Consider the following 15,065-nt stretch of genomic DNA (forward strand, 5'->3'; position numbering starts at 1 on the left):
TGTGAATCAGACAAATTAAACAAAAAAAAACATCTTCCATAATGCCTTTAATTGGTGACTCTAATTTGTCTGTAGATGTGAATGTGAGTGTGATTCTTCAGGTTCAGGTAAAAAAAATTGGCATTATATAAATAAAATTGAATCTAATTGAATTGTTTGTCTCAGTAGGATGTCCCCTGCCTTCACTCCAAGTCAGCTGAGATAGACTGCATCCCTCCCAAGACCCCAGTGAGGATTAAGAGGTGTATAGATGATGGCTGGACTATTGATCCATACTCCTCGATAAAGTTCTCTTCAATTAAATTAAAAAAAATTAAACTTCTATTCTTGTGGCTGTAATCATTCTATAAGGCACAGGAAAGCACATACATTTGTAAAAATACTGCCTATCTATTTAAATCAGCAGTAATATTTCATTTACTTTATATGATATATACTGATAAGCTACAACATTACAACCACTGAAAGGTGAAGAGAATAACATTGATCATCCTTCTTGTAATGCAACGTTCTGCTGGGAAACCTTGAGTCCTGACATTCACGTGGATGTTTGACATGTACCACCCACCAGAACACTGCAGATCAAGCAACCCCTCATGACACCAGCAGTCCTTGATGCCAGTTTCCACCATCAGCAAGACAATGCACCCCCACTCACCACAAAAACGTCTCAGTAGTGGAACGGGGAACACAACAGAGCTAAGGTGTTCACTGGGGTTCCACACTCCTCAGATCCAGATCTTATTGAGCTTCTGTGGGATGTTTCAGGATAAGCCTGATCTAGGTAGGTCCCACCCTGCAACCCACAGAATTCACAGCCACCATCTCGGTGCCACAGGACATCCCCAGAGGTCCTGTGTCCATGCCCCACTGGTCAGAGGAGTTCTGGCAGCATAAAGTAGACCAACTCAATATAAAGTAGGTGGTCATAATGTTCTGCATGATCGGTGTACGTAAACTGAAAGTCTCCAAAACGAGTCGTTATGTATTCCACTTTTCTCCTAATAACTTTAAAGCAGGACTTTTTCTCTTCTAAGTGAATAATTCTACACTGTGGCATTGCTGCTTTCACTTAACCGGATCTGAACAGCTCCTCCACCGCCGCTGCCCGTAATTATTTTATTAAAATGTCACAGACTCGGGCTTTAAACTATGAATTTCAGTCTTGACTGTGTAAACCCGTGACTCCAGCTACATGTTACTCCCGGCTCACTAAGCTCCCAAATCACTGCAGCAGGCGACGGGGAATCTGCTGCTAAAGTGCAGGGATTGACTGCCGTGACCCTCCCCGGTCAACGACCACCGGGAGCCGCTGTGGTGCCGAGCGCTCTGACCTGAACCCGACTTGAACCACCGACCTCGGATAGAACAGAGCTGTGTGGCCTGAAATTTTAGAATTAAATCAGCAGCTTTTTATCTGAGCAGTCCTCGTGGAAAAAATTCAAACGGTGTGAAGGGGAGGATTTACTTAGGAGAGAGATGACGGCACTCTGAGGGCCCATAATGCACACTATCAGCCTCTTCTAGTGACAGCGGAGATCAATGCTGATCATTGGGGCTAATCCAGTAAGCAGAGCTATAATGTTAATCCTCAGGGTAAACAGTTCATCTGAAATCATATCCTGTCTGTTATAAACAGCATCTTGGAATAACTAACCGCTCTGTGGCAGTCATAAAACCTCCCTGCTGCTCTCTCTTGGAGGAAGGCAATCTGTGAAACGTAAAGAGCAATGCAGGAATGTACTTCTGTCTTTGTCAGCAGTGTTTTAGCTGATGCTGCTGCTAACATGACCTCACGCCACACCACCTGTTATCTTGGAACAAACCTGAGGAAGATCCTGGCTGTTGAAATATGGCCACAGAGTCCAGTCCAGGCCCTTCGCTCCACTCTGGTCTTTCTTATCAGCTAATATGTGTGATGATGCCACGCTAATCCGAGCCCTCCGATGCTTTTCTTTTTGTCTTTAAGTATATTTCTCCCCCAAGCACCCTCTTCTGCGTCTCACTGCAGCCACTCGAGGGGGAAGTTTTGATTCATGGAGCTGCGTTCTTTGTTTCTAGAAGATGATTTTATGATGGTTTTATTATCAGCATAAAAAAGGCTAAATCATTCCATCTCCTTCTCTGCAGAGGCAATTAGTCGGCTTTATGGAAATCAAATAAATTAAGGCGTTAAAAAGCTGCGTCACAGAGAAGCTCTGCATTCACACGGCGATGCAGAGGTCTCACAGATGTGCTGACTATAAATATGTAGGTACTGATACAGTGGGAGCTGGTGTCATGTGAGTGTATATATATCGGTGTACGTCTCGGTCGTGAGTTGACAGGCAGCCTGAGGGAAAGAAAGGCCTGATGGGTATTATGCAAATGAAGCCAGCTGTTTGCTGCATTGGCAGACTCCTCATAACTCTCTTCTACTTCTGCTGGAAGTGAGAAAATGTTTTATCCCCCCCGTTTCCCTCGTCGCCACTTTCTCTTGCCTCTTCTTTATTTCCTCAGAGAGGGTATTTCTATATACTGTAATTTTATATATATACACCCCACTCGCCACATTTTACCATTATTCCCCCGCGTGTGCCCGGCTATCCATCTGCACTGTTACAGTAATGAATGTACAAACAGGGAGAGCTTCCTTAAGCATTTGTTGACTTCTGCAGTATAAATAAAGTAAATCGTTGTGAGGCTTCATAGCTCGCTGGAAAACAAACTAACAAGAAGTTTTCCAAGGATACCTCTCATGTTAATGCAGATCCAGACTTAATTATTGGTACCAAAAATCCACAACTTTCCATCCACTATTCTCTATTCCATATTTACCAGATACTTTATTTTAGATTTTTAATGCAGCATATGGATTTAAATAACACTACAAATGTAAATGCCATGAGCAAATTTTTTTTCTTTTAAACATCGCAGCATCTAAGTATTATTTGTTGGTCTTATTGAAACCATTTAGCTGTGAGTTTGACTTCAGAGTAAACTGCTCCAGTTCTATCTGGTTTGATTGGAAGGAGAAGGTTTTGTAGCCTTTAATATGACCATGCATTGCAAATAATTTCTTCCTCCTTGACTCTTATCTTTGTTTTGGGAACACCTCCGCATTAACATACCATGGCCAGCGTCAGTCCTGCCTCCATAAATGATGTTCCTATAAGACTAAACTGCATGCTCAATTATAATTTGAGGGAAACTTATTTTGCGTTTGTAACACACAAGTATGTTTCTAATCAACACACTATTACTTTTTTCTTGGATCAGGATTTGTCACCCTGGTAACTAGGAAAATGGAGGACAAACAGATTTTAACAGAAACTGTAATTTTTCCATGTAGTTTTGATGCTTAAACTCAACCAAACAGTGAGTTAAAGCCAAAAGCAATTTTTGAGTAAAAACAAAATTGAATATAGTAATATAGATTCACCAGACCAGCAGGATATCATGTGATCTAACCTTTTTATACCAGCAGACACAAATCATATTAATATCTTAATGAGATAAAATAAGATACAATAAGATGACATCAGATGTTATCAATCCAGAAGGGACATTTCAATTCTATCAAATTCTAGAAACTCATTCATTTGTCTTTTAACTCTGTTTTGGTCTTCACCACCTCCTGAAGAGAATATGGACAAAAACGGCTTCAACAAGCAAAGACTTGTTGGATCCAAACTGAAGCCAAAGGAAAGATTTTATGGTTGATGTCATTTTTTAATGTTGGAGCCTGGAGCAAATATTAGAATCAGGGTGGAGCACATAGCTAACATGTACAGCGTCTTTAATATGTTAGTTAATAGACAAGGTGCATTGTACATACATACTTAAAGCTAAAACTGAATGTACTGTGTATTAAAATCAATAAACTATTAAGAAAATATATATCCCAAAAACTGGGAATGGGAATCCCTTGAGAGTCTGTTTAACCAAAAAGAAGACATTTTTAATTCTATCTGATGCTAGCAACTCATTCACTTGTGTTTTAACTCTGTTTTGGTCTCCACCACTCCCTGAAGGACATATTTGCTCCACTTGATTCACAACCTGTTTGTTGCTGGAGTGGATTGTGGGTTTGATGATAGCTCTGTGGAAATGAGACTGATGAAAGGTGTGCAAATGAGAACCTATTAGTGCAGCTTTAAAACGTCCTTCCACTGTAGCAAGGTGGCTAATGGCCGTTCAGATCGGCAAGAGAGTTAGCTACATGTAAACTACTTCGCCCGCAAGCTCAATGTCGCCACAAATTACTCTTTCTAACCACAGCAGAAGCATCTGAGTGCAGCGACTCCACAAGCGTTTGCCAATAAATCAGCACAGCTGCTGCTGAACTGCACTGACTTATCTTCCTCAAAGATGCCCAATGTGGCAAATTAATATGCAAATCAGAACGTGACATCATCTGGCACCTTCCTGCAACACTTATAGCTGCTTCCCCTCAAGCATCAGTGACAGACAGCGATTTTACAAGTTTAACCCACCACAAGTAAAGTTAGCGTCTAAAATATTCAAGCCTACTGTGGTGATGATCACAACACTTGCACTCCTCGTTCAAGACTGTTAGCAGCTGAAGAAGTTTTAGCAGTTGATTTATAAAATCCCAGCAAAAGTGAGAAGACAACTTTTGGAATGTCTCGCCTACGCCACTGTGCTGCAATAATTGTAATTTTTTATGCAAAATAAATAAATAAAAAATCTAAATGAAACTTTTATTTGCAGTAGAGTATATTCCAGCTAAGTGCTGCCTGCCGAAAAGAAACAAGCTCCTGCTGAAACATAAAAAACTGTGACAGGCTGTAGTTTAGCAGAAGAAGAGGCAGCGACGTTGTAGAGAGAAAGTCCATCTAGAGTCGCTTTAACCAGCTTCTTAGGCTGACATCAATTTTGATAAATGCACATTCCCGCGTTCCTTTTATGGACCGAATGTGTTACATAAAGGCAGAATCTTTTCATCCAAAAAGCCATAAATGAATGCTTTCTCTGAGAGCAGAATTGATTTGGTTGGTGTTAGCCTCATGGTGATTACTGACTGGAGGTCTTTGTCTACTCTGCTTCTTATTTACCGCTACATTAGCGGTGAGGCGCCGCATGCACCTCCAACACACGGCTGACGGAAACACCACAGCAGGCCTTCAAATCACTGTGAAATTACATCAGCTCTATACTTTGAACTACATGTAAATGAAAGTTGTCACAGTACTGTTGGAAATGTCACCTGTCACCTCCATGTTTACCTTCTGGCAGCTTTGCTCGCAGGGCTTCACAAATACACTCGTATATCCATTTGACTTGAATGTTGTTTACCTGGATGAGAATGCAGCCGAGACGGAGAGCAGCTGAATGTCATTAAAAGCACAGCGACAGCTCGACCTCCTCTTTCTATAAAGTCTTCTGCTACTTTTTTCTCTCTCAAGAGAAAAGGCGAGTCATTTCTTTCCACAAGTAAAATAGTATTTTTGTATAGGACCACTTACAGTGACAGGGTATTAGAGATATTAGAAAGTTGTTGGATCACACAGGATGTTTTTGAACCTACTTTTACATACAATTGTGTTATGAAGGTCTGATCTATCAGTTGAGATGCAAATCAATGCTGCATTAATCAATAAACAGTAAAATGGCAACATTCATTTAAACTAACCTGAAGAGTTAATACGTTAAACTGACATGATGGAAATGGACACCACTTTTATTGCAAGTGGTGCTTTTTGTTAGGTTTTACATTTCTGTTTTAAGACTGCAATAATTTGCACAAGGATTTGTTGTGATTACTTATTTGCTTTTTTCATTGCTGTCATTGTTGTTGCAGTGGGGTGTGTATATTCACTGACTAAACATCAGCAGATAAGTGGAGTCTGGTTGCAGAAAAAAACCCTCAGATTCCACAGAAACATTCATAAAAAGGCATTTACATGGTTGGTTACTGTTACTAAGATGGTCAGATAGTAATTACATCTGCTGGGCAGAAAATGCAAAGTGTGAAATCATTTTAGAGGGTAAAGAAAGACCACAGAAAGGTGATATGCAGACTCCTGGAAGCATGGAGCACGCTTTCATTTACACCTCCACTGACAGCCACACAGAAATGACCACATGATTCCAACAAAAAAGAGGCTGTGATAAACCCGCTGGTGAAGCCTTTAGCAGCTAAAGCACCAGATACATCATTCAGGAGATGGTGGAGAGCTAAAGAAGAGGAACTATTGGATGAGAAAAAAGGAAATGTCATTTAGTTCCACGCACAGATCAGGATTGAACAAATCTGATGGAAATCCATGAATTGTTTGACTGCTTTGAACCACATCTGATGAAACTACACACATCCAGAGTCTTGTTGAAACATGTTTTTGGGGTATTGGCTGCCACATTTTTATATTTAATCTGTTTTATTGTGTTGTATTTTATTTATTTGGACATTTTATTATCTTTTATCCTTTGTTTATTCACACATTTTTGTGATTATTTTATTTATTTACTTTTAATTATTACTATTATTATTTTATTATTATTACTTTTAGTCTTGTTTTTATTTTACTTGGTTCCACTTGTTCTTTTTCAGTAATGTGATATGGCATTTCTGGTGCTTTAATTGTCTTATCTGGTAATGTTGTATTGATATATTTTGAAAATCCTTTACCATGTTTAACTGTTTTCCTTTAAAAAAAAAAGGCCTCTGGTCTTTGTTCTTTCTGTTTGGACTGAATGGCCTTCTGCTGTTCAGTAATCTGAGTATCCTGTTTGTTTGTTTTTTGTCTTGTCTGCAAAGCACTTTACAAACTCTGTTTTTAAATGTGCTATAAAAATAAAGTTAGCAGGATTAAGTACAAATGTTTCTGTTGCTCCTTTAATTCAAAAATTCACTCGACAAAGTAGAGAGTATTTATTACGTATAGCAGCTTAAAGTTTGATCATTTTCTTTCTGACTTTTTGTATCTGACTGATTGTTTATGTAATGAAGCTCCAGCTATAATCACTAAACCTGATATCTCAGACTGGATTGATCCAAAGTAAAAATTGTACAGTGCCCTAGCTCCTGACAAACTGAGTGTGTGTGTGTCCAGAAGTAGATTTAAGTCTACTGTAACTGTTAGGAAAAGATCAATAGTGTTATCAGTCTCTCCCTCTCTGCCTGCTTCTCTCTCACACTCACACACACTTGGGAATAAAAGGCTCGAATCAATAATTCTATAGTGCTAACAGAAAGCTTCCACAGCAGTTTAAAGGCCTGTTACACACACAGGAACACACATCTACACTCAGTAGAAACTCAGCAGCCCAACTGTGAGTCAAATATCGAGTATTTCCAACACATTCATGGCACCTGAACTAATTTGAAAACCGTTACATGGAAAATCCATCATGTTGATTCGCTCCTCGGGGACGTCTTTTATTGGTTTTGCATTGATGTGATGCATTAGGACTCTGACCAGCAGGTGATCTGAGGGGGAGGGAGGTGAGGTGGGACGCCTCCCCCCTTGTTAACCTGCCATTTCTCCCTTCCCACCTCCCAGCAGCAGAGCCGGTGCAGGGGCAGAGGGGTTGTTGATAGAATGTGTTGGTCTAGTCTGTCCGACTCATTGATCCTTTATCTGGCTGAGGTCTGTGCAACTTAGAATCTATGGACTCGACAGTGGCTCTGAAATATCAGTAACCCAGCAGAGTATTGATCAATCCATGGTGCTGTCCGTGGTGCTGAAGGAGCAGGCAGATTTGTAAGTGTGTATTTTTTCTGCCTTAGAGCTATAATATATTCTCAACTATATACTATAAGTCCTCAATTGTATAGTCTTTTAATGCCTATATACTTTATTGAGTAGGGCCGCTTTCAGCACCAGTCAAAAGTTTGGACACATCTTCTCATTCAATGCTTTTTATTTATTTGCATTATTTACTATATTCTAGATAAATATTGAAGATTAACATTTTTTTGTTTACAACATAATTCCATATGTATTCTTTTGTAGTTTTGATGTCTTCAGTATTAATCTATAATGTAAAAAATAATCTAATAAAAACCACTGACTGGTAGCGTACATCATTGAGGAGCATCTGTGGTGCTGGAAATACATCCCAGACCACAAAACATCACAATGACAAAATATTTTTGAGACAAATGACAACAGATACAGATTGCTATCTTTTGTAACCTAAGAGTGGAGCAGGAAGTGAGGAAATGAACCTGCATTGATTGCACCACAAATATTACGTGAAAACTGGGATTCATCTAAAAAAAAAATCAAAATAATAAATAAAATGCTCAATGTCCACAACTAGAAAAACATGGAGCTACAGAAAACATATTTTTATCTGAACAGGAGATCCTTTCAAACAAAAACTATATGATAATCCTGCAGTTTCAGTAGAAAGTGGCCATACAGAAGCAGGTTTGGGCAAATGTGAGTCTCTTCCTTGTACAGATGAGCCAACAGGGAAAGAGAAAATGCAGCAGCAGCACAACCAAGAGCTGCTCAGAAATTCAAGCTGCAGCAGGAAAAAATCAGAAAAAAGACAAAAGCATCACAAAACATCAGAATTTGAAAAGATACAGCTACTTCCTGCAGCTCTCCTCTCTGTTCTAAGCTCCTCCCACCACAGGCACTTCAAAATAAAAGCCTATAGCTAACAATAAAACTCAAACACATCCGTCTAACCCGTTGCTATTGCCATTTATGCTCTATTATTTACAATCTTATTCGATAAGTAAAAAGCACTGTGATTCGCTGAAATCTCCGGTCAGGAGCTGCATCTTCTAAACCGTGAAAACAATCAAGAGTAGCAGAAGTTTAGTTTCCTCTCAGACCACTTGAATTACAACATGCTGAAAGGTTAGTGTGGAATTTTTTTCACAATGAAGCTATTAAAGTGGCCTTGACTGGACAGAAACTTTTCAATTCATATTTTTCAAATAAATCCTTCTGGCTGCAAATTACAGTGATTTTTTTTTTTTTTTTTTTTTTTTTAGATTACGCTTTGGAAGTTTTCACCTTTGTTAAACAAAGAGAGTGGAAAGAGACAAGAAATGTGGTGAAAGACAGTGAAGCATGTGGAATATTCATTTTTCTACATATACTAGAATATATGCTATATAGTTATTTTTCTCCTCACAAATAAATCTATGCAATAGAGATAATATGCCCAATATTAATATTTCTCTTAGTGTTTCTATTCGTGAAAGAATCTTCATAGTGCATGTTAATCACACTGCTCCTCCTTGAGTGGAAATGTTCCACCAAAATGTTTCTTCCATCACCTTTTTGAGGGAACAACAAAGCCCCATAGTCTGCCCAAGTTGATCAGGATTGGTTTAAAGAAATACAAACAAGCCACAGCTTTTCTATTTACTCCATAGCAGAATGGTAATGAGATGCAGCACGATCATTAGGCTCTACAGAAAGGGTTGGCGAAGCAGGACTGTATCAAGTTGCCCAAAACTGAGTGTTTATTGAAGGTATATTCACTGTTTTTACTTCAATATACAGTTAAAAATAGCAACTGCAGAAAGGAAAGAAGGAAGACTACCAGCTAAAACAGAACTGTAGAATAAACAATGCCACAGATTTCGTTAAAGCATCCGGCAACAACGTTCCTCTGGAGATGCACATGCATGTGGAACTCCTATTAAATCGTCCGTCTTTGTTAAGAAATAACAAATCACCCAACTATTTCTGTTACAGTGCTGCTTAGCTTTCAGTGCACAGATTCTCTAATCAAAAGGTTCAAAAAGTGGACGTTTTCCCCCTCGATTACCAGCATAAAATGAGCAGCAGAATTCTTGAAGCCTTTCATTTGCTTTCTGGTTCAGGCCTCCGCTTTGCTGCTGTTTAAGCTGCAGAACACATCCAATAACTCATCTAACCAGAACAAATACAGCAATGATAAGGTGCTGTAATCAGTCACTCATTGTCTTTCTCCCTCCCTCCCCACATTTCTCATCATCGCTCTCCCCCCTTTTTCCTCTCATATCCCTCTTTTTCCTCCCCCTCAGTCTGTATCAAGTTTACATTTTCCTTCCAATAAAGCCTCGTCAGAGTAAATATGAGAGGAGTGGGGAAAAAAAACGAAAAAACACAAACATCCATGGATGTGTGGGTGAAAAACAAAGTGAAAGAAACCACTCATGGCCATGAATGCTCTCCCGCTCCCCCTCCATAAGAAAGTGTTGAAAGTATATTTTAATTCCCCTCCCTCTCTCCCCCGTCTCCCCCTTCGCTTTCTCCTTCTCGGTGCCATATGCTCAAAGCTCCATCTCGGGCTCATTTGCAGCGCTGCACACACACCGGCTCTATCAAAGCACAGGAACAGCTGGCTCGCTCGATATGGATGACTACTCGCTTGTCAACTACTTCCACACAACACACACTGACACACACACACACACACATCATCATCAAGCCTTTTTCTCGCCGTTTTGAGAAGCAAAGTGAGTGAGCGACAGACAGATAGACGCAGCGAGAGAGAAGAGCAGGTCGGGAAGTTAAGTGAGTGAGCGACTCGTGGAGGAGCCGGGCTTCGTCAGGCTCGTTTGACATAACAATTAGCCCAACATGTGAATATTCATCGTGATATTATTTAACTAAATAATACCGGCGGCTGGAATCGAATCAAGAAGTGCAAACATGCGCTCGGCGTCAGAAGAGAAAGAAGTGACAGCATGTGTCACTGTTAACCATTTCAACCAGATGCTCATGAATAATTTTAGGTGTTATGAGGGGTCTATTTTATCAAACACTACATCTCCAGCATGAGTAATGCTACAGTAGAGTGTGCAGCCATTTAAGGGATCATTTGCCATACTGGTATTAGAACTGTAAATTTGTCTGACGTATGACTAAATGCATTATAACACAAAAACTATTATTAATCTTACACCTTTGTTATTTTATATAAATACATTTTTGGCTGTTAAATACAAAATATATCAGACATAACTGCTAAAAATAAGCCCTGAATCAAGTTGTTTAGGACCTGAAATCCGGTTTTCTCTGCTAGCTTTTCTTAAGAGGGATGCAATTCCACACAAACACCTGTTTTGTAACAGGTTTGAATAAACGGATTTCTGTGTTTCTTTTCTCACTGGTTTGCAGTTGGAAAAAAGCAAGATGCCACATATTCCCATCCACCAATCTACATTCCACATAATCAAAATTTCTACATATGTTTTCATTTTACCAAATTCTCATATAGACAATCACTGGTGTTACATTCATAATGAGAAAAGCTCTACATCAACAGCCTTTATCTTTGGTGGCAGAAGAAACAAACTACCTGTAAACCTGCTTTTACAGCTTAAACGTTCACTGAACATTTGCTCAGCTCCAAACTAATTGTCAAAGTCTTTGTGGCTGCATTGTGTTCAAACAGATGGACAAAAAGTCGAGCGAAAACTTTTCAACCAACACTGACATCATCTAAAAACAGCAGATTTAATTGCCTATTCTTATCTATTCCATAATTATTTTCATGCTGAGGCGACCAGTTCATAGAGTTGAGTCTATTTTCAGAAATCCTATAAGCACGTGCAGGTACACGTTGAACTGTAATTATCAAATCAGAATAAAACAACCAGGTTTGAATGATTTAAAATGTTGCAAATACAAACTTTTTTCTGATTATTTTTAGTTCATTTAGGCTAGTAAGGCCAGCAGGTACAGTCTGCTCAGTGGTCTGAGTTCATTAAAAGACAGATTTTTGCCCCTGCGACAAATCAGTTGGTTGAAGAGACGGTATGATTTCAGACAAATCGAATTTTCTTCAGTAGACTACAGGTTGTTTTCTTAGTGTCAGTCAAAATTTTCAACCCCATTTTTTTATTATTTAGCCATGAGTCACTGAGAAAAATCCAACAGAGTAGTAGCTGAAAATGTTTAAGATTTTTGTGAAGACTGAAAATGTCTTGGTTTCTGAAGACATCACACATAAAAATCGATGTTAAAGTTATTTTGTTTACATAAAACCTATTGACGGGACTTTTAAAGATGTAAAATAATAACACATCTGCTGCAACAGGATCACCAGCTGCTATTACATTATCAATCTATCCATTTTATATCATATTATATTGTATTATACTGTGAGCTCACCATGCATTGTAAAATTTAACTATACTTAATGATATGTTTTTTTATGTCTCTGCTGTGTATCACAATTATGACATGTATGACAAGTATTTACAATTTTTTTGTAAAACCACTAATAATAATTTATTAAAAGATGGCATATTATGTGTGACCTAGTTGACAATAATGGAATTTGCCACTGCTCGGATCACTTTATCGACTTTTCGCTTAGTCCCCAGTGCTCATTCGTTCCATATGGATAACAGGTAACAGCCTTACCTCTCCCGTGTGGCTGAGACTCAGCTTTGGCAGCTTGTTCTTCACATTTCCAGAGTTTCCTCCGTAAGACTGACTGCTGTTAAATCCCTCTGTGGCCACTAGAGGGGGCTTCAGCTGGGGGGAGTCGCTGGGCGCCTGGTCCTGTCCGTCCATTGGCCGAACGTACGCTGTGGGCTTCTGCTGCACGGCGATCGGCTTCCCTGTCAGGCTCCCAGGTGGGAAGGTGGGCGTGGTCAGTCCAGATGTGGGCGTGGTCAGACCTGGAGTGGGCGTCGTCAGGACCGACGTGGAAGCCAGCGGCGAGGACGACGTTGAGAGGTGAGAGCCGGTTTCATTTTCAAACGGGGAGGATTTAAAATGTCCACCATTTTCTGTGTTAGTGGAAGACTTAAAGTGGCCGCCGTCGATGGTAGCAGATCGAAAATTGGCACCATCTGCAAGAGAGGAGGAAAAACACGACCACCAGAAGAAGAGTAAAGTTAACCAAAGAAACACCTGTTGCAATGCTAATGAAGGTTGAATGCCAAAAGTTCTGTCTTCCAGATGGATGCAGCCAATCACAATCAAAGCAAATTATGTTGATGGCGGTTTGGAAATCACTGGATGCAGGTGTTAATTTTCATAAAAGGTGATAAAGTCTGTTTTTCACTGAAATTATTCACTTAAATTATGCATCAGTGTTCATGGCTCAAGCAAAAACAAAGAAACAGATATTCATGTCTATCAGAATGTGTTATGAAATTAGCTTTTCATTTACTGAGACATTCCACACTCCTCTAAAAGGACAAATTTACTTAGTTAACAAAACTTACATTACAAAATGATACAGCCGTCATGTTTGTAAGCTAAATATAATTTTATAGACAGGAACTGATTAGCTTCGTGTGGCATAAAGATTGAATCCAGAAGGAAACTGAGTTAAAAAAACAAAAAAAAACAAATGGTAGAACAGCATTGACAATTTTGTCAGACAAAACCAAGAAAAATATAATTCATGTTTATCAGAATGTGTTCATATAAAAAGACAGCTTTTTGTTGAGCGTCGGCTTTAATCAAACACATTGTGAAATATTCCTGTAAAAGGACTGACTGAACATTTTAGAAGATCTACTACCATTCCAAAGTTTGGAGTCACTTAGAAATGTCCTTATTTTTGAAAGAAATGCATTTCTTTTTCAATGAAGATCACATTAAATTAATCAGATCCAGTGTAGACATAGTTAATGTGGCAAATGACTATTCTAGCTGGAAACAGCTGATTTTTAATGGAATATCTCCATAGAGGTACAGAGGAACATTTCCAGCAACCATCACTCCTGTGTTCTAATGCTACATTGTGTTAGCTAATGGTGTTGAAAGGCTCACTGATGATTAGAAAACCCTTGTGCAGTTATGTTAGCACATGAATAAAAGTGTGAGATTTTCATGGAAAACATAAAATTGTCTGGGTGACCCCAAACTTTTGAACGGTAGTGTACACAAAATTCATCATTTACCAAGAGTTAGATGTGAAAAATGACACTACTGTCCTATTTGTAGGATAATGATGAGTTTAAATATAGGAGTTTATTAGCTTTGGTTTAGCTTAAAGATCATAAGTATAGGAAAATAGTGAGCGTGATTCCAATAAAATCCAACTAGTAGAACAATTTTGACATGACATGTTAAATTAGACATCCAAGAAGGCAGAAGGTTTTAGTGTTTGGAGATCCAAGCTAGCAGTTTTTGTGCTACATTTAGCTAATTAGCGGCTCTACCTTCATATTTAGACCTGAGAATGGTGATGGTCATCTATTTCACCAAGAAAGCAATCGAGTTTCCCAATTCTTCTTTGAGGCTGTTCCGTTTTGGACTTACCTGGGAGAGGATGGGTTTTAGATGGGTGGGAGGAGTGTCTCCTAGAAGAAGAAGAGGAGGAAGAGGATGAGGAGGAGGAAGGGCTTGAATCTTCCTTTAGACCGAGTTCATCTTTCAGTGAGCTAAACAGCTCTTCGTGCCTTTGCATTTGCTGCTCCTCTAATAAAGACATCTTCCCTCTGCTGCTTGTAGCAGCTGCTGCTGCCACCTGCCCCTGTCCGTTCTGTCCCAGCCCCAGGACGAGGCCTGCTGCCTGGGCGTTCTGTCCATGGCCTCCCCTCGACCAGTCCATGGAGCTCCGCGACTTCTTCTGATGTGAGACCGTCGTGGCGTTTGACGAAGACGTGGTCGAAGCGGGTGGTTGCATTGAAGCTGAAGATGAAGAGGGTGCCGTCCTCTTGTCCCCACCTCCCTCTGCTGCTCCTCCTCCACCAGCAGTTCCTCCTCTCAGGGCTTCGTTGAACAGCTGGCTGGGCTCCATGGCGGGTCTCTCCGTGGTGGAGGTGGTCGGGGTTTGCTGCAGGTTGTTGTTGGCAGCGCTGCCTTTGGGGATTCCCACCAAGTGGCTCTGGTTGGAGTGGCTGGTTAACAGGTCCTTCATCTCTTCATAGGAGCCCAGTGTGTTCTGGACACGACTGGCCAACGCGTCACCTTTATTAGTCTGACAGGAGAAAAGAAAGAAGAAAAGGACACGGGGGAGGGAAAAATAGAAGAGTATTAATTAAGTCTTCCATTTTCCATTTCTTCCAGCTTGATGAAAAGCCCTCTTTACTCATCTGGAAAGGAATAGTGAAAGATAGATAGTGTGGCCACTGACCAGGCATCAGGATGGGATGATTAATTAAATACATGCCACTCTTAAGAGGGTCCAGTCCTGGA

General features: G+C 39.8%; 1 protein-coding gene across 2 annotated transcripts in view; it reads right to left on the reverse strand.

Moving 5' to 3' along the window:
- aff2 (AF4/FMR2 family, member 2) overlaps nt 1-15,065 on the reverse strand; it is a 241,069-nt gene that overhangs the window by 145,710 nt on the left and 80,294 nt on the right. For both annotated transcript variants that reach the window (XM_051954950.1, XM_051954949.1), the window contains exons 3-4: nt 14,187-14,847; nt 12,330-12,763 (exon numbers count right to left, since the gene is read on the reverse strand). In XM_051954950.1, the coding sequence (XP_051810910.1) occupies nt 12,330-12,763; nt 14,187-14,847 (1,095 nt within the window). The remainder of the gene's footprint in view (nt 1-12,329; nt 12,764-14,186; nt 14,848-15,065) is intronic.

The sequence above is a fragment of the Acanthochromis polyacanthus genome, chromosome 10 (assembly GCF_021347895.1).
Source record: "Acanthochromis polyacanthus isolate Apoly-LR-REF ecotype Palm Island chromosome 10, KAUST_Apoly_ChrSc, whole genome shotgun sequence".
NCBI classification, from domain to species: domain Eukaryota; kingdom Metazoa; phylum Chordata; class Actinopteri; family Pomacentridae; genus Acanthochromis; species Acanthochromis polyacanthus.